This window comes from Diabrotica undecimpunctata, chromosome 9 (genome assembly GCF_040954645.1).
Source record: "Diabrotica undecimpunctata isolate CICGRU chromosome 9, icDiaUnde3, whole genome shotgun sequence".
In the NCBI taxonomy this organism is placed as follows: Eukaryota; Metazoa; Arthropoda; class Insecta; order Coleoptera; family Chrysomelidae; genus Diabrotica; species Diabrotica undecimpunctata.
In genome coordinates, this window is record NC_092811.1 from 110,522,473 (window position 1) to 110,545,853 (window position 23,381).

Sequence of the window (23,381 nt, forward strand, 5' to 3'; positions counted from 1 at the left end):
AGGGCTGAGACTATCTCCTTGTTTAATACCTCTCTCTCAATTAAATGCTTCCGATCTTTCCCCTGTTACTTGTACCCTTTCTTTTACCTCTTTGTAAGTACTTTCTATAATTTTTATCAATGCATTAGGTACGTTTATTTTTCTTAAGCATTTCCCTATAATATGTCTTTCTATCGTGTCAAATGCTGCTCTTAGGTCTATGAATGCTAATACTAGTTTTCCCCCGTATCTATGCTTCTTTCTATTAGGTTTCTAATGATATATATGTTGTCATTTGTCTGTCTTCCCGGTCTAAATGCCATTTGTTCTTCTCCCAATACCATTTCTAGTTCTTGTCTCAGTCTCTTCTGTATTATTTTCGTATATATTTTAAAGCATATCGATGACAGACATATTGCTCTATAGTTGTCGCAGTTTACATGTTCTCCTTTTTTGTATATTGGCACGATGATATCGTTCTGCCAGTCTTTAGGGATTGTTTGTTTTTCCCACGCCTCTTTATATATTTTCCATAGCCAGTTTATTCCTTCTTCTCCCATGTATTTTACCATTTCCGGTTCAATTTCATCATCTCCACCTGCCTTGCCTATTTTTATATTTGATAATCCTTCTATTACTTCTTCTCTACTTATTTGCTCTGGCTCTGTGTTTTCTTCGCCTTCATTGATTATATTGTCTTCCTTTATCACTTCGGTAACAAATTTTTTCTCATAATATTCTTTCCATACCCTAGCTACTTGTTCTGGGCTTATTTGTATATGGTTTGAAGCATCTCTTACTGCGTTTATTTCCTTTTTTTTTCCAGCCTTATGTGTGTTTGCTTAAAAAAACAAATCGATATTTTTGACTTAGGAGACCTTTTTAGACTACTAAAAAACCACTAAAAAACAGACCAACTTATAAAACATTAGTTTTAATAATTACTTTGTTTCTCGGTGTAACTATAACTTTACTACTGTTTTGAATGACTTCCTTATTTCTTTTCGTAGTGTACTAAAAAGTGCAACTGTCATTCTCCCTCCGAAATTTCTATCCTGCGAACATCACAGGTACCGACAAAGCTTTCGCTTCTTGTTGGGTGGTGTATTCTGTGATAAAATGAAAATTCTACCTGTCATAAATGACATACGTTCAAAAATAGAGCAAAGTTTTTACATAATTTTGGTTAATCTTTAATTACTTGCGCTCTGAAATCTCACGTAACTCATATTATTGTAAGATTATGTGCTTAATATAATTTATAGGAATAAGAAAAATTGGAACAGAAGAAATAAGGAAAATATAGAAATAAAAAAGGAAACACTGGCAGAGCTTCTCAAAACACATAGAACACGACTTCTACGAAACACAAAGAGAAATCTGGAATATGATCAGAGAACAAAGAAAAGAGAATAACGAACTTATTAAAATAAAACACATCCGGAAGGAAACATGGACAGACTACTTTCGATCCCTATTTGCTAAAAGCGACGATAATAAACCACCAACACCAGAAGTGACGGCAAACGAAGAAATAAATATTGAGAAGGAAGAGGTAAAGAGAACATTAAGAAAATTAAAGAACAAAAAATCACCAAGCGAGGACAGAATACCGAACGAACTCCTAAAGTACAGGGGACCAGATTTGACCAAACAACTACTAAAACTAATCCAAAAAATAATAGAACAAAACAGAATTCTCAAGACTTGAGATTAAGCATCCTAATACCTCTCTTCAAAATGGGAGACAATTCGGATCTGGAAAGTTACAAAGGAATTAATTTATTAGAGACAACACTAAAATTAATAACCAAAGTGACAAAAAATAAACTAAATGAAATTATAACACTAAAAGAAAAACAACAAGGTTTTAGGTCGGGAAGATCAGGTATCGGCGCTATATTTATAAAGAGGAAAGTACAAGAAAAATCATTAGAATACAACAAACCGGCATATCTATGTGTCGTGGACCTTAAAAAGGCATTTGACCAGGTCAAATTAAAAAACGTTATCCACTTATTGTACGCAAGGGAGGTACCTTTAAGAATAATCAAAACGATCGAAAATATCTACCAAATCAACGCAATAAAAGTTAAAGTAGAAGAAAAGTAAAATACTGGGACCAAAGAGGGAAAACGAAGAGTATGCAAGACAATGGATAATTCACGAAATACAAGAATGGATGGGTCAAGAGAACATAGTTAGAGCAATAAAAGCACAAAGAATTAGATGGTATGGACACATAATGAGAAAAGAAAAGAGCAATCTGTTAAGAGTTATAACGGAATCCATACCACCAGGTAAAAGAACAAGAAGGCAGACCTAAACTGAGATGGGGACAACATGTGGAAGAAGACTTAAGGAGTATGGAAATTAGAAATATAGAAAGGACAATCAAAGAGAGAGGAAGAAAAGTAGTGGAAACACCGAAGTCACATCAGAAACTGGTGTGACTTTGCTGTCTCCACTACTTTGCTGATGATTTCTGGTTTTTCAATCAAAATTGAATTTCTGCCACGTTTTATAAACGCAAAATCCATATCACTCAGCAAGCGATGTAGCGTGGCCCGTGAAAAGCTGGGCAAAGTTTCTTCGACATTTACAACAGCTAATATGGTGTTTATTGTTGGTGGTATGTTGTCACGAAAAAATTGATGAACTATTCTACGAATTTGGCCCCTAACACCTTCATCGTACTTGTTGTCACGAGAATTACCAACCTTCCGCTTCTTGGGCCTGCTCTTTGGTTGATTGGTTGATTGTAATCCAGCAGATGATGAATATTCCTGTCGTATGCGAAACAGAGTCTTTTCGCAAACACCACCCATTTCTGACACTTTCCTAATTACACTTGATACAGAGTCGTTGTTATCCTGATTAAGATGATAATTAATAATATTCATTAGTATCTGCTTCTCTGAAAGTTTCAGAGCTTTTCCACGTTTCCATTGAACAATTTCCTCCATTTTGCGGTAAAAATTCGGCGTCAGATATGACAATAGCCAACAACAGAAAATAACAATAATTGCCAACAGCAAATCACAACAACAGCCACCAACAAATAATAACAAAACAGTAACAGTACATCCAAGATGGTACAAATACTCGTAACTCGAATATGTTTACGCGCTCCGAAGAACATATAAAGACTAATTAAGGCCCTGGATGTATCAAGCTTTTAAACATATTCTGTACAAGAATTACTCTAATTGCTTCTTAACTACTGAATAACTTAGAAGAAAGTATTTGCAGTTGATATCAACCAAAATTACAAATTCCAGTTAGTAGAAATTACCGGAATTATTTTAAACTTTGAAACAAATGTTTATTTAATGCACATTTTATTAAACTACTTCTACTAATAAAATATAAAAGTTGATAAGTTACTATTAGAAACAAATAATGTATAGTATTATGTAAAATTATTAGCACGATATTTGTAAATTACATAAAATTGTACGTGAGGACTTGTTGAGAACTCCTGGTTTATTCCGTTTATTTCGAAAGCTAGAAAATAGAGAACACCATCGCTCACTGCATAAAACTGGCAACGTCTTGGCGAAATTCCTATAAGGTTAGCATTGCATATCTTACCCTGTACAGACTAGTCACTTTGAGACAAAGTATAGTAGTCATAATGAGTATACCGTAATAAAAGGAAATACAGTTAAGATTTGATTTCACGTATAGTGCTTCTGTATAGTATACAGAGCACATATACCAATTTTATAATAAAAGGAATCTTCAGAGCGACTATTTACAGATACTGTGAACGTGAAAACAATCTTTCCCCTTAGTTGAGGAGATACTTTGTGGAATGCAATTTTAGATTCCCTATTTCTCCAATTACATCTTTATCAACGTCTCTTTTGCCTTGCAATTCTTAGAAGGCACAGATTAAAGCCAAAATCTGGATTTTGGTTTCGTAAATTAGAAATCTTCTGATTTTTAGTGTCGTGACTTATTATCAGATGTCGCTATTGCGTCCATACCGAAGCCATTTTAGCGTTGCTTTCTTTACGACAGGAAATATTGTTTTCACGTTCAGAATATCTGTAAATAGTCGCTCCGAATATTCTTTTTAGGGTGAAATACGTATAAGCGGATACACAGGCGCACTGTACGTAAAATCAAATAACTGTATTTCCTTTATTTAGTATTTATTTACATATTTTACATTTAATATTTTTATTACTGTATTATAATATGATCTTATTTAATGGTATATTCTAACTACTTATTTACTTTAAAAGATATTATTTTCTTCAATTCAGTAAAATCTCTTTTGTTATTTGGAAATTACGTCGCAAGCACAGAAAACGCTGTAAAATATCATATTTCTCTTACCATTTAGTTAGATTATCGCCATTCAAAAGCGCTATACAATAGAGTTGATTTATGGGTATGTACTTGACTCACTTGCTATACCGACCACCTAAGAAGGGTCTTCAGAGGGTGTTCTGCTCATCTCAACACACTTCTATCGAGACTGCGAACGAAACCCATCCCCAGTGAATCGGTTATGTCCTATCGTGCCTCGGCGTCTCTTTGCGTCGCGATGCGCAGCTTCTATTCTACTGCCTGCTAGGATTAATACACTAATATTTTAAGAGTAAGTGTTTTTACAGATAACAGCAATGAGTTAAACCAGCTAATTTTCGTGATATTTTAATTAATTGCTAATTTATTCACAATCAAAATATTGCATTTTTTCTTCGTCATTATTCTAATTTCATTTAACCAGCGACCTCACGTTTTACACAAAACACCGGTAGTGAAATCATGTTCCATTACTACTGGAAATTGGTAATAGCCAGTGACAAAAAATGTTTTTTCTTCTTAAAACTTAAAAGATTTGTTGCAACAATTAATGTGTTGAGAGCAGATTGTTGTAATTAAATTACACAACAATATATAGAAGAATAACAAAAAGTAAAAAAGCAGAAGACACTTGGTCTTTCTCCTTATTTCTATTGTAAACATAATATATGACTGAATCGAATCTCACAAAAAAGTAAATAGACTCGCCGTGAAAGTTTACGTTAAAATTTTATATTTTGTAACGGTCGGCACCATGTAATACGCATAACAATGGGTAATTCCAATAAACAATAAATTTTGGTGTCCGTACAGATAAAATCAAATACGCCGTTTTTAGTAGAATTTATATAAAAATATTAAATGTATCATAGTTAATTTAATAGTAATCTATTTCAATTATATAGAAAATTCCATCTATGTAGTTGTGATAATTATTGTTGTAACAAAAATTTATCTCCTATTTGTAATAACATAATACATCAAACGACTTGTTTAAATAACATCGATAATGGACAGATTGTACCTAATGGCTGGAACATTTCATTACTTATTTAGCGAAAACTGTCAACAAACTACTAATGTTGATATACAAGTTATGATTCATAATCGGTTTAAATATTAATAGTTATTACCTATGGACTCGAATGGGGATCTGTTTGATTTCACTATCCAATATTGCAAATTATAATATTAGTGATGATTCAGCATATTTAACTAACGTATTATGTAAACACAATACGCAGGGTGTGTCAATAATACTCGTAATTTTAGATTACTTAATTGGACCTATTTAGTAAAATAAATAATCAGAATATAATTTTATGACAAAAAAAACTCAATTTTTTCTACTTCTACTCATCAGTAGAGTCCGGATTTTTAAGCATAATGCTTAAGATAAATAATACATGCAGGAATATTTTCTTAATAAATATGAACAAAATATGCAAAAATAAGTCATTTGACAACACTTTTTTATGCTTTTTTTGCTTTTTTTTTTAACCCCAGAACAGCACAGTTCGTTTATCTAACGTAGACTGCACAGTGGGGTCTCGAAAACCCTAATTGTTTTTTTTTTATAATAAATATTATGTATTTATTTTTTCTGCAGTGTTTAGTACAAAACAACACACAACAATATCTTATTTTCAAAATATGTTTATTTAAAAAAAACATTTCTCATTAGATCTGAAAAACGTGAAAAAACATAAACTAGTGCTTTTATTACACTTTTTTAAAAATATGGAGGTATGACCAATAAAGTTAAACAAAATTCCAGTGGAATTAAACTTGTCTCTTAAAAACTCGTTAAATTAAAACATAAATGTTGTTACAGGATAATTATTTCCTACTCTTAGCCAGGAACTTTAACTTTGGTTCTGACACACATAACATAATTGAGCTCGATGTTCTAAACAGTACGGCTTGTGGCACAACGAACAAGCAGAACTCGTTTTTCGATTCTTTCCACAAGGACAAAAGCGGGATCTAACCTTTTTAGGCAAACTAACATCAAAATTATCTCTTTGATGTACATTAACTCCTAATATTTCGCTAATTTTTACACGTAGGCTTGTTGGAAAATTGGTAACTTGTAGTGTTTCCCTTAAGTGCGGTTCAATTAATGCAGTTGAAAGTTCTTTTAAAAATGTTTTTGTATCGCGTTTTCGGCCATCTTTCCATTGGGGATTTGCAAGTGAAAATATAACCATAGCATTTATTCTGCTAGCATCCAACATATTGAAAAACATTCTAAGAGGCCAGCGTCTAGTTTTACGGGAAGTCGTGTAAGAGTGGCACATCTGATCAAAGGTCTCTGTGCCACCCTTTGTTTCATTGTATTTCAGTGTTTCATTTTCCTTTGGAGTGTACGAAACTAGCGTTTTGTTTCTGTCGAAAGCAAATATGGATGTGCCTACCTCTTTTTTTTGTGTAAACTTCGGAGGTGTTTCCCGTTTATTTTTTCACAACTTACCAAGATTTGTTACCTAATACTGTTCCAACATTTGTTTACTTAGAGGTATTGACGTGAACCAGTTATCCATTGTTACGTTATGGTGAGTATTATGTATTGGTTCGAAAAGTTTTCTGACATAATATGTAGGAACTGACTCATTATTCTCAACATTAACTTTTCCAACGTATGAAATGGCATTCAGCATATAAAATGTCTTCGTGACTTCGATGTCTAATAAAAATAATCATTTATCATCATTACTTTTATTCCATATTTATCAGGTTTGCTGGCCATGTTAATTCGGAATAGACATTTTGCACGAAAACTCACGAGTTGCTTGTCAATTATACAGTTCTTATAGGGCTTGTAGTATAGCTTGCAATTATTTTTAAAAATGTCCCATATTTGGCGAATATAGGTAAACTTGTCAACCAATTTTCTAGCATTTCTGTCTGTTTTGTCTTCGAACCTCAAGCAAAGAGCTAAAAACTGAAGTCTTTGTTGAGGCATGATTGCCCGAAATAGCCCATTGCCACATTTTATTGACCAAAGCTCATCTAAATTATAATTTGAGACTAGTAATGCACCATCAAGATACAGCAAACCAAGAAATGCTTTGACTTCTGTGTTGTTGGTTATTTTTTGTAACTTAGCGCCAAGCCACTCTGACACTTCCTAAGAATTTCTTAATTTATATGCAGCACAATAATGTCTACAATCTCTTAAGAAAATAGTAAATTCTAAGCTTCAACAGGGCTACTAACATTTCTTGCTTCATTTTTTAGACCAGGCAAATGTAAAACGATGTTACCCTTCTTGGGCTTCCTTGTCGTGCTGATGCCTGTGTGGTCCAACGATGACCATTTTTTCCCAGTATACTGGCGATATTTCTTTGCGAGTTATTGGGTTCTGTTTGTTCTTCTTCATTATGGTCGTCACTTTGTTGTTCGTTATTAGTGTCAGACTGATGTTCAGATACATAATCATCGTCTTCATCTGATGAGCCTCCAAAATGATCTTTGATGGTCTCCGGTTCATCTTCATTCGTCCACAGGTTTTCAGCTTCCCATTCTAATTCTTTTGTTGTCAGTGGACGCTGATATTTTGTCTTAGAATCTGCCATACTAGCAAATAACAAAAAGCACCTCAAAATTTTAACACCCTTTAACTGCACACTGGGGACTGAAGTACCCACAGCTCTACTAAAAGCGTCATAGCAAACTATTCAACAAACTTACGCGGCGCAGCGACTGTCTCTTAACGTAGTCGGCTCTTAACTGAATTTACGTGTAAGGGATCGCCAAAAGACGCAGACATGCGCAAGTTACATTGAATGATTCATACGCCTGGGTTTTTCAGACCCCAGTGTGCAGTTCCAGGGTTAAATTTGTATGCCTTTTTTGATTTTTTATGCTTATTTGATACTCTTTTATATATACATTTTTATCATTTTTAAACTTAACATAATTTTTATATGATTCTATTTTTCAAAACGCAGTCTATCGGGTAGCGGGTAGGAACTCTTTTGGATAGTCCTATCATGGAAAGTGAATCAATCCCTGCCCTTTGGAGATTTCAGGGGTCTCCTGACCCGGGAAACTAGTACCTGCTTAGTGTCCCTTATTCAGTGTCACGGATGAAGTCCACAATGGCAGCCACGGCGGAGAAGAATACCTTCGGTACAGCGTGGATGGCGAAACTGGCAATCCCCTGATTTTAGGGATTGTATAGAATCACTCGCTAACCCGCTCAACAAGCGTGGCGTTTTAAATATGCTAAAACCTCCCAAGTTAAAGATGTCGAGTATCAATACGAAATTACCCCAGCTGAGTAGAGTTTTACACTCAGAATCTCACACTGAGCAATCAGTCAGCCTCATGGTTTCGGAGGGAGGCAAATATTCGACTGAATCAAATAAGAAAAACTACCCATCATTACTTCGTATAGCAACTTACAATATAAGAACTATGAGGACCCAAGAACACCTTGACGAACTAGAACAAGAGCTCTCAAATATCATCATCATCAATGGCGCTACAACTCTTCGTGAGTATTTACCGCGTTTACTATTGCCTTCCATGTTTGTCGGTCCTGTGCCAGTAATTCCCATTGTTGCACTCCCATTATCTTTAGATTTTCTTTGACTGCATCTTTCCACCTTTTTCTAGGCCGCCCTACAGACCTTCTTCCCTCTGGCCTTTCCCAGAACACATTGTTAATAAGACGATTGTCGTTACTGCGTATCACATGCCCTGCCCATCTGAGTCTATTGGCCTTTATATATCTGACTAGATTTTTTTCCGAATAGAGACTCTAGCTAGATATTGTATCTGCCCCTCCATTCGTTTGTCACGCTGTCTCTGCAAGGGCCATATATCATTCGAAAAATTTTACGTTCCCACACCAGCAATTTATTTATTTCTCTTTTTGTTAGCGTCCATGTTTCGCTTCCATACGCGACTGCTGGTCGTATTATGGTCTTATATATCCGGATTTTTGTGTCTCGTGAAAGAAGTTTCGACTTTATTAGATGTTGCATTGCAAAGAAAGATCTGTTTCCTGTCATTATTCTCGTTTCAACTTCTTGCTCTAATTTGTTGTCATTTGTGATTGTTGCTCCTAGATATTTAAATTCTTTAACCACTTCGAAGTTGTGATCATTTATAGTAATGTTTTGCCTTATTCGCCGTCGTTCTTGTTTGGAGACGACCATGTATTTTGTTTTGTCTTTATTTATTTTTAAACCGATGTTTAATGCAGGTTCTTCAAAGCTCGAGAAAATATTAGCTCATATTTAATGTTGATTGTGCTACTGCGTCTACGTCATCGGCAAAGGCGAGTATGTTTTTGGCTCCCCGAGCAGTTATATCTGGTTTCATTTTTGGATATATTTTTCGCATGACATATTCTAAGGCCAGGTTAAACAGCAATGGGGACAACGGATCTCCCTGTCTCAGTCCAGAATTTACGCAGAAAGCATTTGATATTTTTCCCCCTATTCTAACTTGTGCAAAAGAGTTACTTACACACATTTGTGTTACCGCAGCTAGTTTCTTGGGTACGCCGAGCTCGATCATTGCCTTCCATAATGTTGCACGATTAATTGAATCATAAGCCTGTTTGAAGTCTATAAAAATCTGATCTCAAATATCAAATGGGATATAATTGGACTGTGCAAAAGTCGCTTACCAGGAGAAGCATGTACCATCTTAAAATCTGGTTAGCAGCTATACCAGAAAAACTCCGTAGAAAATTATCACATAGGCGGTGTAGTGTTCCTGATAAACAAACGAGCTCCCTATAAAGTAACGAAGTTCTGTGCACTGTCAAACAGAGTCATATATCTTGTCATCGCTTTGAACAGCAGATACAGCTTACAGATAATACATGGATATGCACCGACAGGAAACTCAACAAACGAGGAAGCTGAATCATTTTACGATCTGACAACAGCAAGGAATCAAGAAAAATCACACTTCGTAATAATCACAGGAAATTTTAATGCAAAAATTGGAACAAAAGAAGAGGGCGACACACAATATATCGGTCGCTTTGGGCTGGACAACACGAACGAAAGGGGTGAGATGTTGTACAACTATTTAAACAACGAAAATTTATAGAACTAGAACTATAGAAAAACTAAGAACGAAATAGACTACATACTCTCCAATAACAAAAACATATGCACGGACGTGACAGTACTAAACAAATTCTATACCGGGAGTGACAATAGATTCGTTCGAATATTAAAATACAGACGAGAGTAGAACGAAACAAACTTATTAAACGAGATCGATACCCAACCACCGATGTCCTGTTTCAAAAACAAACGGAATACCAAAAAGAGCTAAGCACAAGACTAAAATCAATAGAGACACTGAAACAAATGGATATAAACGGACTAGCCAATAAAATAAAAGTAACTGTAACAACATCGGTTAAGAAAATATGCTCAAACACGAAAACAGCCAAACACGGTTTCTTACAGTTATCTACAATGAACGTGGAAAACTCCTGTTTATCCAACAATTTAACATCTTCTAATCATCTTTTTATTGTCTTTTTAATAAATTACAAAATTTTTTTTTGTATATTAATATTAACATTTTTATAGGTTACCGCTTCATAACACAGAAAATAACAATTGCCGAACGCAGTATGGTATACCTGAAAATTACAACCCTGAGGAACATCCGGCTGTTAAATTAAGAAATCAATCAAAGTAAGTTAGTTTATTTTATAAAAATACGGTCAGTATCTAATGCATTAGGTCTGCATGATAGTAGGTGTATTAATTAGGTTTTTGTGGTATTATTTCCTTGTATGTGGTTTTAAATGGTTAAAATTTGTACTTAAAATCTGATCAATTATGAGATGTTTTTTTTTATAAGGATGGTATTTTACTTTTTAAAAATGTTTAATAATTCATTCTCCTCTTTTTAGGTTCTCCTTTTTTAGGAATCGCTATTTCTTACCCTTCTTCGCAACTGATTCTTGTCTACTGCGTCTTTTTCATTTAAACCATTCTCTCTGAATTTCTCTGCCACACAATCCTTCGTCAGTTTTCCTCTACCCATCTTTCCTCAATTTCTAGTAGCTCCATTCTTTGGTCTACATAGTTTAATTTCTACGTCTGATGTGACCAACCCATCGCAGTTTTTGTTCTTAAACCATTTTTAAGAAAATGTATCCTACAAGTAGCGGAAGAAGCTTTAGGTAAAAGAAAAGTTAACAGAAATAAACGGGAATACAAAACACCATGGTACGACGAAAGGGTGAAGGCACTAGCAAATGAAAAGAAACAAGCTTTCCTAACATACAAAGGAGTGAAGACACTGGAGGCACGAGAAGACTATGTGAGAATCAGGAATACAGTAAATCAAGAAATAGATAACATGAAAAAAGAACACTGGAAGAAATTTACCAAATATAAAGGTACCAAAGAAAAAGGTGTGGAAGTTGATAAGGAGACAAAAAACAGAAATGAATGAATTTGTACTCATAGATAACATTACGGAGGAACAATGGACTAAGCATTTCACGAAATTATATGGAAAAGGAGAAGAAGAGAACAGAGAAAGAATCATTAACGAAACTCACGATAGAGTACTAATATTAGAAGAAGAGCTACAAGAACGAATAAAAAAATTAAAAAACAGAAAAGCACCTGGTCCTGATAAAATAAACAATGAGCTGCTAAAATATGGAGGAGGAACACTACGCAAATGGCTCCTAAAATTATTCGTCGATATAATAAATATCAGAGTAGTACCAGCGAAATGGAAGGAAAGTCTCCTGCTACCGATACTTAAAAAGGGAGACTCTAGAAATCCTGAAAATTATAGAGGCATTAGTCTGATGAATAGTACATTAAAATTGTTAACGGCAGTCAAAAAAGATAAAATCGAGGAAAAACGAACATGGCAGATGAACAACAAGGCTTCCGCAAGAACCACAGCACAATAGACGTAATTTTTATTATCAGACAAATAATAGAGAAGTCTATTAAATATGGAAAACCAGCATACATGTGCTTCGTAGATTTAAAAAGTGCTTTTGACAGGGTGAAGCGAAATGACATCTTAAATTTATTACAACCTGAACAAATATACCATCACATAATAAGAACAATTAATGAAATTAACAAGAACAACAAGACCAGAGTTATAATGCCAACAGGGGAAACATTATGCATAGAACTAAAAGGAGGAATCCGCCAAGGAGACTCGCTCAACCCATTGTTATTCAATATGGTGATGAATCAAATAATTCACGACGTAAGAAAACGACACTAATACCACATGGGAGCGAATAAAATCACGATACTATGCTATGCCGATGATGCAGTACTAATTGCTGATAACGAGGATGACCTGCAAAGGCAGCTCCACACCTTCAATATCACAGCAAACAAACTTAATATGAGAATATCAGTAGAAAAAATTAAATGTATAGTGATCAGTAAAGAACCGCGTAGATGCAAACTAGAAATAGACGGCAAAATTGTTGAACAAGTAATAAAATTCAACTACCTACGAGTAGAGATCACTAGTGACAGGTATATAAGAACAGAGACTACAAGTCAAGCATCAAAAGCGGCAAGAGTAAGTGGTTGCCTCCGAGAAACCATATGGAGAAACAAATATCTGACCACGGAAAGCAAAATGAAAGTATACAAGACAACAGTAAGACCAATCCTAACATATGCTGCGGAGACAAGGAACCGATACAAGAAAGACGAAACAACAAATCAACAATATCGAAATTAAAGTATTAAGATCAATAGCAGCCATATCATTAAGAGACAGACAAACCAGCAGAAGTATACGCAAACAATGCAAAATTCAAAATATTAACAGGTGGATAAAAACAAGAAATTAAAAACTGGAACGAACATGTAAACCGAATGGGACCAGATAGATTAGCAAACATCTGTAAAAACAACAAGCCGTATAGCAGAAGACCCGTTGGAAGGCCGTCAAAAAAATGGAAATGTTTTTAGGTTATTTTTGACGCTCTGGCTGTTTTTTTGAAGGGGAAAGAGTTTCTGCTTCGTAAATAAGGACTAGCAATAAACACTGGTCGAAAAGCCTACTTTTGGTACTTGATGAGGGGCACTTCTAATTTAAAAATGTATAGAAAGAAAAGACAGTTACGATTTGATTCCACGTATATTGCCTCTGCATATTCCACGTATTTCACGTATTTCGAAATAACAGGACTCATCAGGATACACAAGCCCATGCTTATGTACCGGTCTTTCTGATGAGTCATGTTAGGATGAAATACGCATAAAGCGATTATGCAGAGACACTGTACGTGAAATCAAATCTTAACTGTTTTTTCTCTATCTTTATTTACTCTCTATGAGTCCAAGAAACCAGTTCACGAAGGGTTTGCTAAGATGAATCGATATGATGTGGAATGTAGTTTAAGATTCCCCATGTTGGTCCTTTCATCATCTGTTTCGCCTTCATAGAAGATTTAAGCAAAAATTTGAAGTTTGGTTTCGACAACCAATCTTCGCATTTCTACTTTTTGGTTTTAAAAATGTATCCTAATTTTCCACTGGCAGTCCAGCTCACGGATATTCTTCTTTGTAACTTAAATTTGCTTACCTTTTGTGATATTCACTTCATGTCCCAAATACGTAAGTTTATGAATGAATTCAATTCATTTTTGCCTAATCTTGATGTTGTCACTGGGTACTAGGTTGGTCATTATTTTGGTTTTGATTTCATTAATTTTTAATATCACTTTTTTGTTGCTGAAATAAGTTTTTTTCAGCATATCTTTAGCTTCTTTTAATGCTATCAACACTATGTAATTTTCAAAGCGGAGGTTATTTAAGTACTCCTCTTCAATGATGATTCCTTTGTTCTTCCATTTCAGTATTTTAAAAGTACAGCATAATATTTGAGAGGGACATAGTGTCACCTTCTCTTCCTCTGATTTTATTGGCGGTCTTGTGTAGATTTATAGTAGATTTTGCATTTATATATACAGGGAGCTCCAAGATATTTTTAACCACCCAAAATTTACAAAGTGATAAATACTTTTAGATAAAAATTGGAAATTGTCAATTAAACTTACTAAATTATCAATACTATGTCTACAGGTATTTCGTCAGGACCTGTTGCCTTGCTGTTCTTTGTTCGCTTTATCGTCTCTAATACCTCATCTTCTGTTATGTCTGGGCCGTTGTCAAACTTTTCTGCTGTAGTACTATCTCAGTCCGTTCGTCTTTAAATAGCTCTTGAATATATTCCTGCCATCTTTTTAGTCTTTCATCGACATCTATAATTATTTTGCCGCTTTTATCCAGCAGTATGTTTGATTTTATCCTAAGATTAGTGCCTGTTATTTCCCTAATTCTTTTATGAAGGTTTAAGTTATCATGTTTCTCTACCAACTGCTCAATCTCTTCGCATCTGTCACTATACCACTCTGCATCTCTGATCTGTCTCCTTATTTCTGTGTGTATAATATTATACATGTTTTTGTCTTTGGTTTTATAAGATCTCCTTGCTTCCATGAGATCCAGAATCTCATCGGTCATCCATTCATTTTTGTTCTTGATCAGCTTCTGTTAGTATTGTCTCACATGTGCGTATAAGAGCATTTTTAACATATGCCATTTAGTGTTCGCATCTTCAGTAGGAATAATTTCTATTTTGGTGAGCTCTTATTTAATTTTTAGTGTAACTTGCTCTTTTGTTGATGGATCTCTCAAACGGGATACTTGTATTCTCTCTACTTTAGTTTTAGCCACAAGCTTTTTTAGATTAATTCTGAACCTTCCTACAACTGGGTTGTGATCTGATCTCACATCAGCTTCGGGGTATGATTTTATTGATTTTATGGAATTTCGGTATCGTTTGCAGATGAGAAGGTAGTCAATTTGGTTTCTGATGACGTTAAGTTGGTTGTCTGCTGGAGATTTTCATGTATAGAGTCTCCTGGGCGGCAGATCATAATAAGTATTTGCGACAATAAAATCGGTCTCTTGGCAGAATTGGGCCAATCTGTAACCTCTCTCGTTACAGGTGCCCAGTCCAAAGTTTCCAATAAAATCAATCTTGACTTCCTCTACCGATTTTTGCATTTAGATCTCCCATGACTATTGTAACGTCTCTTGGTTACTTGGTTACTTCTAAAGCTTGTTGTAATTCATCATAAAACTGTTCGAGCTCTTCATCCAACTTTTCTGCTGTGGGAGCATATACTTAAATTATATTGACTCTAGATTGAGCTGTTTTTAGTGTTACCATCATAATCCTATGCGAGATGGGTAAGAAGCCAGTTACAAATTTCTGGGTAGTTTTGTCAACTAATATCGCTACTTCGTTCCAGCGATTTGCGTCATTTTCATTCTTCTTCTTATGGTGCCGTGCACCTATAGTGCGTTGGCGAATTATCTTAAGGTCAGACGTCTGTCTTTTGCGGCATGTAAAAGTTCGCCAGTGTTAGTTACGCCTGTCCAGTTCTTTATATTTCGCAGCCACGACATTTGTTTGCGACCTACTCCTCTCTTGCCCTCAATCTTTCCTTGGATAATTAGTTGAGGGATTGCGTATTTTTCCCCTCTCAGGATGTGGCCCAGGTATCCAATCTTTCGTGCCTTGATCAAGCTGAGCAATTCTCTCTCAGTATTTGCTCTTCTTAGGACTTCCTCGTTTCTCACCCTATCTGTCCATGGTATGCAGAACATTCTTCGCAAGGTCCACATTTCGAAGGCTTCCAACTTGTTAATGGAAGATATTTTCAACGTCCATGTCTCCATGCCGTATAACAATATGGACCATACATAGCACTTAACCATTCTGTAACGGAGATTGAAGGAAAGATTGCGGTTACAAAGTAGCGGTTTAAATTTAAGAAAAGCTTGTCTTGCTTTTTCGGTACGGCATTTTATTTCTTGTTGAGGATCCCATTGGTCATTCACCATCATTCCCAAGTATTTGAATGTTTTCACTTGCTCGATTGGAGCATTATCTACGTGCAGTTGTACTCTGAAAAATGCGCCCTTTCTTATTGTCATGCATTTTGTTTTTCCAGCATTTATCTTCAGGCCATATGTTTTTCCTGTGGTGTTTATTCATCATGTTCGTTATCTGTGATTATTGCGGTGTCGTCAGCGTAACGAATGTTATTTATCGGGTACCCGTTGACCTTTATACCACAATCAGTGCCTTCAAGTGCCTCTGCAAAAACATTCTCCACATAGAGGTTGAACAGCATAGGAGACAAAATACACCCCTGTCGCACCCCTCGTAAAATTTCGAATTCCTCTGTGTTTGTTGATTTGTTCAGCCTCACACGTGCCTTTTGATTCCAATAGAGATTCTGGATAACTCTTATATCTTTCTTTCATTTTCATTACCAGAGTAATATATCTTTGTTTGGCCTACTAATATGTCACCTAAATTGGACCATGTGGTTTCACTTAGTCCTAATATTTTTATGTCAAGTCTTTCCATTTCCTGAATGACGTTATGGACTTTACCTGCTTGGTATATTGACAACATTCCACGTGCCTATCTTCATACACTTTCTGTCGATTTTAGTCTTCTTTTTGGACAATGTATTACTAATGGGTATTTCACAGAGATTTCTTTTGATATCGACCTGAGAAGCCCTGTGGTCTATGTGTGATTTGCCTCCCCTGCCGGATCTTGGCCTCCGATATCCATGATCAGTAACAGAGTTACTTTTTTGTACAGCCATGATAATTTTACTAGGGATATCTGTGTAGAATCTTTAATGTAGTGGTTTCACCTTGCCTTCTACATTCTTATGCCGTTGACAGTTTTTTTTATTCATCCGCCTTCGAGGCCGATTTCTCGAGCGAAAGAGTACCTTACCACTTACTAACTCATCCGCCCGAAGCCGCTGGTCGGTAAGTGAAAGTCAGTTATCAAGAACCATCTTCTATCTATGACGCTTGATGTGGTCGTTCCGATAAAAGGTGCTACCTCTATAACACAACTCTACACCCCTATCAGGGTACACGTTTGTCTAATTTTAGGTTTTAAATCGTCTACCTCTGTAAGTTACTGTAATTTTTATCTTTATCTTTATACGACAGCACCCTAATATGGGCTTTTTATAATTTTAGCATTTAATTTACTTTGTATCGTTTGACCTGAAGATGCTTTGCAAAGTGTAGAAAGCGAAACCGGTCGTTTTGGTAGTAAAATTAAATTGATTAGGAGTATGTCTTATTTTATTTCTTTTACCTATTTGAAATGGACTCACACAGGCAACACATTCATGATTTGAAGGAGGAAGAGTGTGTGGTGTAAGGAGTAAGGATATTTGATTTAGGACATGGTTTTTCCTAGATGTGGATATGAGGGAATAACCAAGGCTCACGTAGACAAGGTCGCTTCCCTGAAGTAGGTCTATCTGTTACCGGGATCGTTGAGAGTACTTACCCGCTAACAAACTCTTCAAAACAAAAACTTCTTTAGTGTTACTATTCATACTAACAAATTAGAATTCATATATTTTAATACTAAGTATTAAATTTAAATTAATTTGTTCATTATTTCTTTTAGTGCTGACAGAAGTGAGACGCAAAGAAAACGAAGATCCAAAAATAGGCTATCAAATAGGAGAAGTACGGGCTTTGTAAGCCCCGACATAGTTGAAGAAGCTTTAAAAATGGGACCAGAGGGACACGGAAGTACTGATAATAACTAAAAACTCCTGTTTAAAGTGTGTGCCATAGTGAGACTGAGCTAATTTAATAAAAATAATATATTAATATTGTATTGGAGTGTTTGAATGCAAAAGATTGCTTTGACAAGTCAAAAGCTAGTCAAAAGTGTATACTACTTCAAAGACGAACCTTTTTTACTTTGACTTAAGGCTTGGACACACCTGTTATACACTTTCGATCATAACTCGGTCTGATTTTGATCCAAAAATCTGGTGGGTGTGGGATCGGAAAAAAATAGCATACATGTCATGCTTAATTCTTACTCTTTTCCGATTTTTTAATAGTTCATCTTGTTAGTCGATCGTGGAAGGTACACTTATTTCAATAACTCTACCTTCGTGTATCACCCACACAGACCTCAAACCTAGATTCATCATCATCATCTTTGGCTCTACAAACCTGTGTGGGTCTTGGCCTGTTCAAGAATTAGTCTCCCTTCCATCCTATCTTTCGCCCTGGCTTTCCTAGATTCATTACTCCAAATAACTAAATCCTAATGACGTGCTTAGGTCGGAGCTCTTTTGTCCATAAAAACTTATCTTAACAGTAATAAAAATATGAGAAGAAGACAAATATCAGCATTTTAATATTTGTCAAAATTTTAATATAAGATATGGATATTAAATATATTTAGTAAAAAAATGATATTAGATAAATATATTTTAAAATTTAAAAGGGAAATTCCCAGTGGTTGGTTGCATACCATAGTTTGAAAAACTAACAATGAAGTGAAAACTTTCTTTTGTAAAATGGTTTATAATTTTTAATAAAATTTTTAAAAAGTATCCAAAATGGATTTATAAATTTTCAGATCGTTTTCCATCCTGTCATATATCATCAGTGAAAAAGAGTTGGTTGTTACTTTCCTTGTTGGTTGTCCGTTTTTAGAGCTGTGAAATTTTACGATCCCTTAAAAAATGTAATCCCTAATCATCGACCTAGTGTCTTAAGAATAATAATGTTTTGTTACTCAAATTATGTAATTTAAGAGTCATCTGACCTCATTATGTGGTTAGTTTCTACTACTTTATAGACGTTTTTCACTGATGATGATCTGATCGAAAGGATTGAAACCATTCTAAAAGTGTATAATTCTATTTTGGATATTTTTACAATTTTAATAAAAATTTTATACTACTTTACAAAAGGAAGTTTTAACTTCATTGTAAGTTTTTTTATAATATTTTAGTTATAAAATATTATGCAATATTACGTGTATACAGAGTGGCTCAAAAGTCTGGAAACGGCCAATTATCTCGTAAAGTGCTAGTCATAATTGTACAAAATTTGAGGTACACCTATTTTGGGATACGGAGATTCCATATTTGATATTTGCATTGTTGCCAGATTTGCCGTTTCTCTTATATTATTAATAACTTTGGTTTTTCAAATTTGTCACCCTGTATATTCAGTCGTTATTGGAATCTCCTGTTCAATACAAGTTCAACCATATGTAACACTTATGCTTTTATGTAGCCTGGAAGGTTTTAAATACATAAAACAGAAGTCTGTCAACGCCTAATTGTGTCAATAAATTTTTTAATACTAACTATTTTCAACTACTTTAAACCGTAACAATTGATAGATTACAAATTTTTTAACATAATGGTTAGTTTATCAAGTATTCAAAATGTGCTCCATTTGTGAGTTCACAGTACCCTAATCGATGGTAGAATGCGTCTACCACATTTCTCCATGATTGTCTAGAAATTATTCGAGATTCATCGATAACTTGTTGCCTCAGCTCTGCAAGACTTGCTGGTTTGGTTTTTTAAACTGAATTTTCCAATAAAAATAATCTTCAGGATTGAAATCAGGTGAACGTGGAGGCCATTCAATTCTACCTCGTCTACCAATCCATGGAAATGTATCATCTAAATAACGCCGAACATTTACACCAAAATGAGCTGGAGCTCCATCTTGCTGAAACCATATTTGATTAAAATTGGCTCCAAACAAGTTTCTCAGTGTAGGTACAATTTCATTTCTAAGTAACATTTCGTAACTATCTGACGTTAAATTTTCTTCGATAAAAATGGCCCAAATAACTGAGTACCTACTATACCTGACCATACATTTAATTTTTGTGGACTTTGAGTAGGTTTTCACGCATCCAGTGTGGATTTACGTCACTCCAGTACCTTAACTTGTGTCAATTTACACTTCCACACAGTGTAAAGGTTACTTCATTGGAAAAACATATTCTGTTAACGAAATTTTTATCATTTTCAATTTTATCCATCATTACCTCAGTAAACTCTAATCTACGATCGAAGTCATCTCAAGTAAAATATCGTTCTACGCTGATGACACAAAAATATATGCCAATCCAATCATACACCAGCTAACACTTCCAATGGACTTGGACTCTATTTTAACTTGGTGTTTCCAGTGGTCACTACCCTTAGACGCGGAAAAATGTGTAGTGCTTCGAATTGGTAAAAATAACCCACTTGTGCCGTACTTTGTTGACGGGCAGCCATTAGATTCAGTGTTTTCGTATAACGATCTTGGTGTTATCATTAACAGCAGCCTAACTTGGTCCGACCATATTACCTCTATTTGTAAACGTGCGAACTCCAGACTGTATCTTATTCGGAGTATTTCGGTACTCCAAAAAGCTGCTTACTCGACGAACTAGAAGAACTGTAGAGAATTACCAGATAAAGAGAAGAGAAGAAAAGAGGACACACAAAAGAAAAAAACGATACCACTTAAATAAGGAACTTAAATATATAAGAAAATTAACATCAACAGAAAAGAATTCAATGCAACCACAAGACAATGCAGAAGACAGAATGGAGGCCTATTAACAACAAAAGAAGATGTATTGAATAGATAAGAGGAATATTTTATCCTAGCAGTTAATATAGAGGAGGAAAAAAAATCTGAAAGACGGAAGAGATGAGGTAAGGGGAATAGACGAGAGGGAAGAGGAACCACGAACGATTTTTGAAGTTAGATTAATTAAGATTATTAATTAAGATTAATTAATTAAAAAACTAACCAGTAAAAAATCACCCGGAATAGATAATATTCCAGCTAAACTATGTAAAGAAGGTGGCCACGATACCACAAAGGCATTACAGAAGCTTATAAAAGAAATATGGATACAGAAATCCCTCCACAATGATTGGAACATTGGATTACTTTGCGCCATACACAAAAAAGGAGATATCTTTGAATGCTCTAAACACAGAGAAATAATGCTTCTGAATGCAGCGTATAAAATATTTTTCACAGTACAACGTCACCGTATGGTACCATATGAGAATTGATTGTAGGAAAATACCAGATTAATCAGATTGAAACACTGAAACAAATTTTAGAAAAAACACTGAATATATCTGGGAACCCTTCTTAACACTAAAAATAATATTACCGCAGAGATAAACCTCAGAATTTGCACGTCCAAAAGATGTTTATTTGGGCTCAATCTCCTTCTTAAATCCACAGTTATATCGAGAAATACAAAAATAAAATTCTACAAAACAATAATACGCCCACTACTAACATATGGTTCAGAGACCTGGACTCTAACAAAAAGTAATGAAAACAAAGATGTTTCGAAAGAAAAGTACTAGAATCTACGGCGCATGACATTAGAGTGTGGAGAAGACGATACAACTTCAAACTTTATTGAATATACAGACCAGGAACCAGATATCGTAAAACATATTAAGTTAAGACATCTGAGGTGGATAGAGCATGTATTGCGGATGGAACAAAATGACCCAGCTAGAAATACGCTCCTTGATAGATCCACTGGTCAGAGAAGAAGAGAAAGGCCCAGAGCAAGGTTGCTTGATAACATCGATGAAGATATGATGGGAACACTAGAACTATTAGACATATTATTTACAACATAAATCCCTATAGATAGTAGTTTATACCGGAACAGGCTATGTAGGTACCCACATTATTGGTTTATTAAAATTGCTGCAGCCTTTGACACAAGAACCTATTTCAAACCTAATACTTTTCGGGTATTCCAAACTGTTAAGGCCTTCTTTAGCAATCATTCACTCTACAGCAATGTTTGTAGTATTTTCCAATTTATATTTTGTATGTAAAATAAATTAAAAAAGCTGTATTTATGAAACTGTTAACTAAATTTTTAAATATATTTAGAATAGTTATTTTTTGACGAAATATTTTATTACTATTTCAATCTTCTTTTGTACATTTTAAAATATTAATAAATATTTTTCGAAAAGTTGATTACTTTAAACAAGGAACCATACCAAAAATTAAAAATTGCTGGTCTTGATTTGTTTTTTAAAAACTCGTAAACTTATTACAAGAGGCAATTTTGGTTCGTTATGCTATAGTGACAATACTCTGAATTGGATTGAAAAATGTTCTAAATATGAAGCTGTTTTGGATGAATAATAATAATAATTTATTCCCGAAAGAAACCGAGACTGAGGGTTTCCTACTTGCCATTCATGATCAGGTTATACCAACTAAAAATTACGTGAAATATATTGTTAAAGATCCTCAAGTCCAAAATGACAAATTTCGATATGGATGCCAAGCCCAAGAAACCATCCAACATCTTACCGGGGGCTGCCAGGCGTTTGTCGGAACTGATTATAAAGAACGCCATGACTCAGTAGGAAAGATTATCCACCAACAACTAGCTGACAAACTGGGACTTCTCCAAACCGACCATCTTCCTTATTATCAATATGTCCCTGACAGAATGCTTGAAAATGACAACTACAAGCTATACTGGGACCGCACTGTGCTCACAGACCAACCAGTGACACATAATAGACCGGATCTCATACTAGTTAATAAACTTATCAGACAAACAACACTTATTGATGTGGCGATACCTAACACCAATAATTTGCGTGTTAAATACAACGAAAAGATCGCCAAGTATAGAGATCTAGAAATACAAATCAGGAGACAATGGAGAATGGAAAGTACCCAGACAGTACCTATTATTCTATCTACAACTGGTGTTATTCCCAAAAACCTCCTAGAGAACATAAAACAGCTGGGTCTAAATGAACATCTTTATAAGACCATGCAGAAAGCTGTACTCCTCGCGACGTCCAGGTGTGTACGAAAATTTTTGGGAGATACTCCAGCAAACCAAGTCTTCTAGGGCTCGATAACACGGAAAGAGTCCCACCAGAGCTCAATCCTTTTGATACCGTAGGTATCTGGGATGAGTGAATTTTCCCCTTAGAGGGAGTGTGAGCCGTATGGCTAAAACTGGATAATTTATTCAACAATCATACAAAATTTGTTTCATAAATAAAAAATATGTGAATAAATTAACCCGAAGGTCTCCGAGAGGTGTGGAAACACCTGATTCGGTAAATATAACATACAATAAATGAAAATACAATATAATATACTAAACTATAAATATATATAAGATAAATT

At 34.9% G+C, this 23,381-nt stretch overlaps 1 protein-coding gene across 2 annotated transcripts in view; it reads left to right on the forward strand.

Moving 5' to 3' along the window:
• LOC140450398 (uncharacterized) overlaps positions 1 to 22,194 on the forward strand; it is a 76,757-nt gene extending 54,563 nt beyond the window's left edge. For both annotated transcript variants that reach the window (XM_072544005.1, XM_072544004.1), the window contains exons 3-4: positions 10,869 to 10,976; positions 17,815 to 22,194. In XM_072544005.1, coding sequence (XP_072400106.1) covers positions 10,869 to 10,976; positions 17,815 to 17,959 — 253 coding nt within the window. In that variant the 3' untranslated portion in view covers positions 17,960 to 22,194. The remainder of the gene's footprint in view (positions 1 to 10,868; positions 10,977 to 17,814) is intronic.
• Positions 22,195 to 23,381: the final 1,187 nt, after the last annotated feature.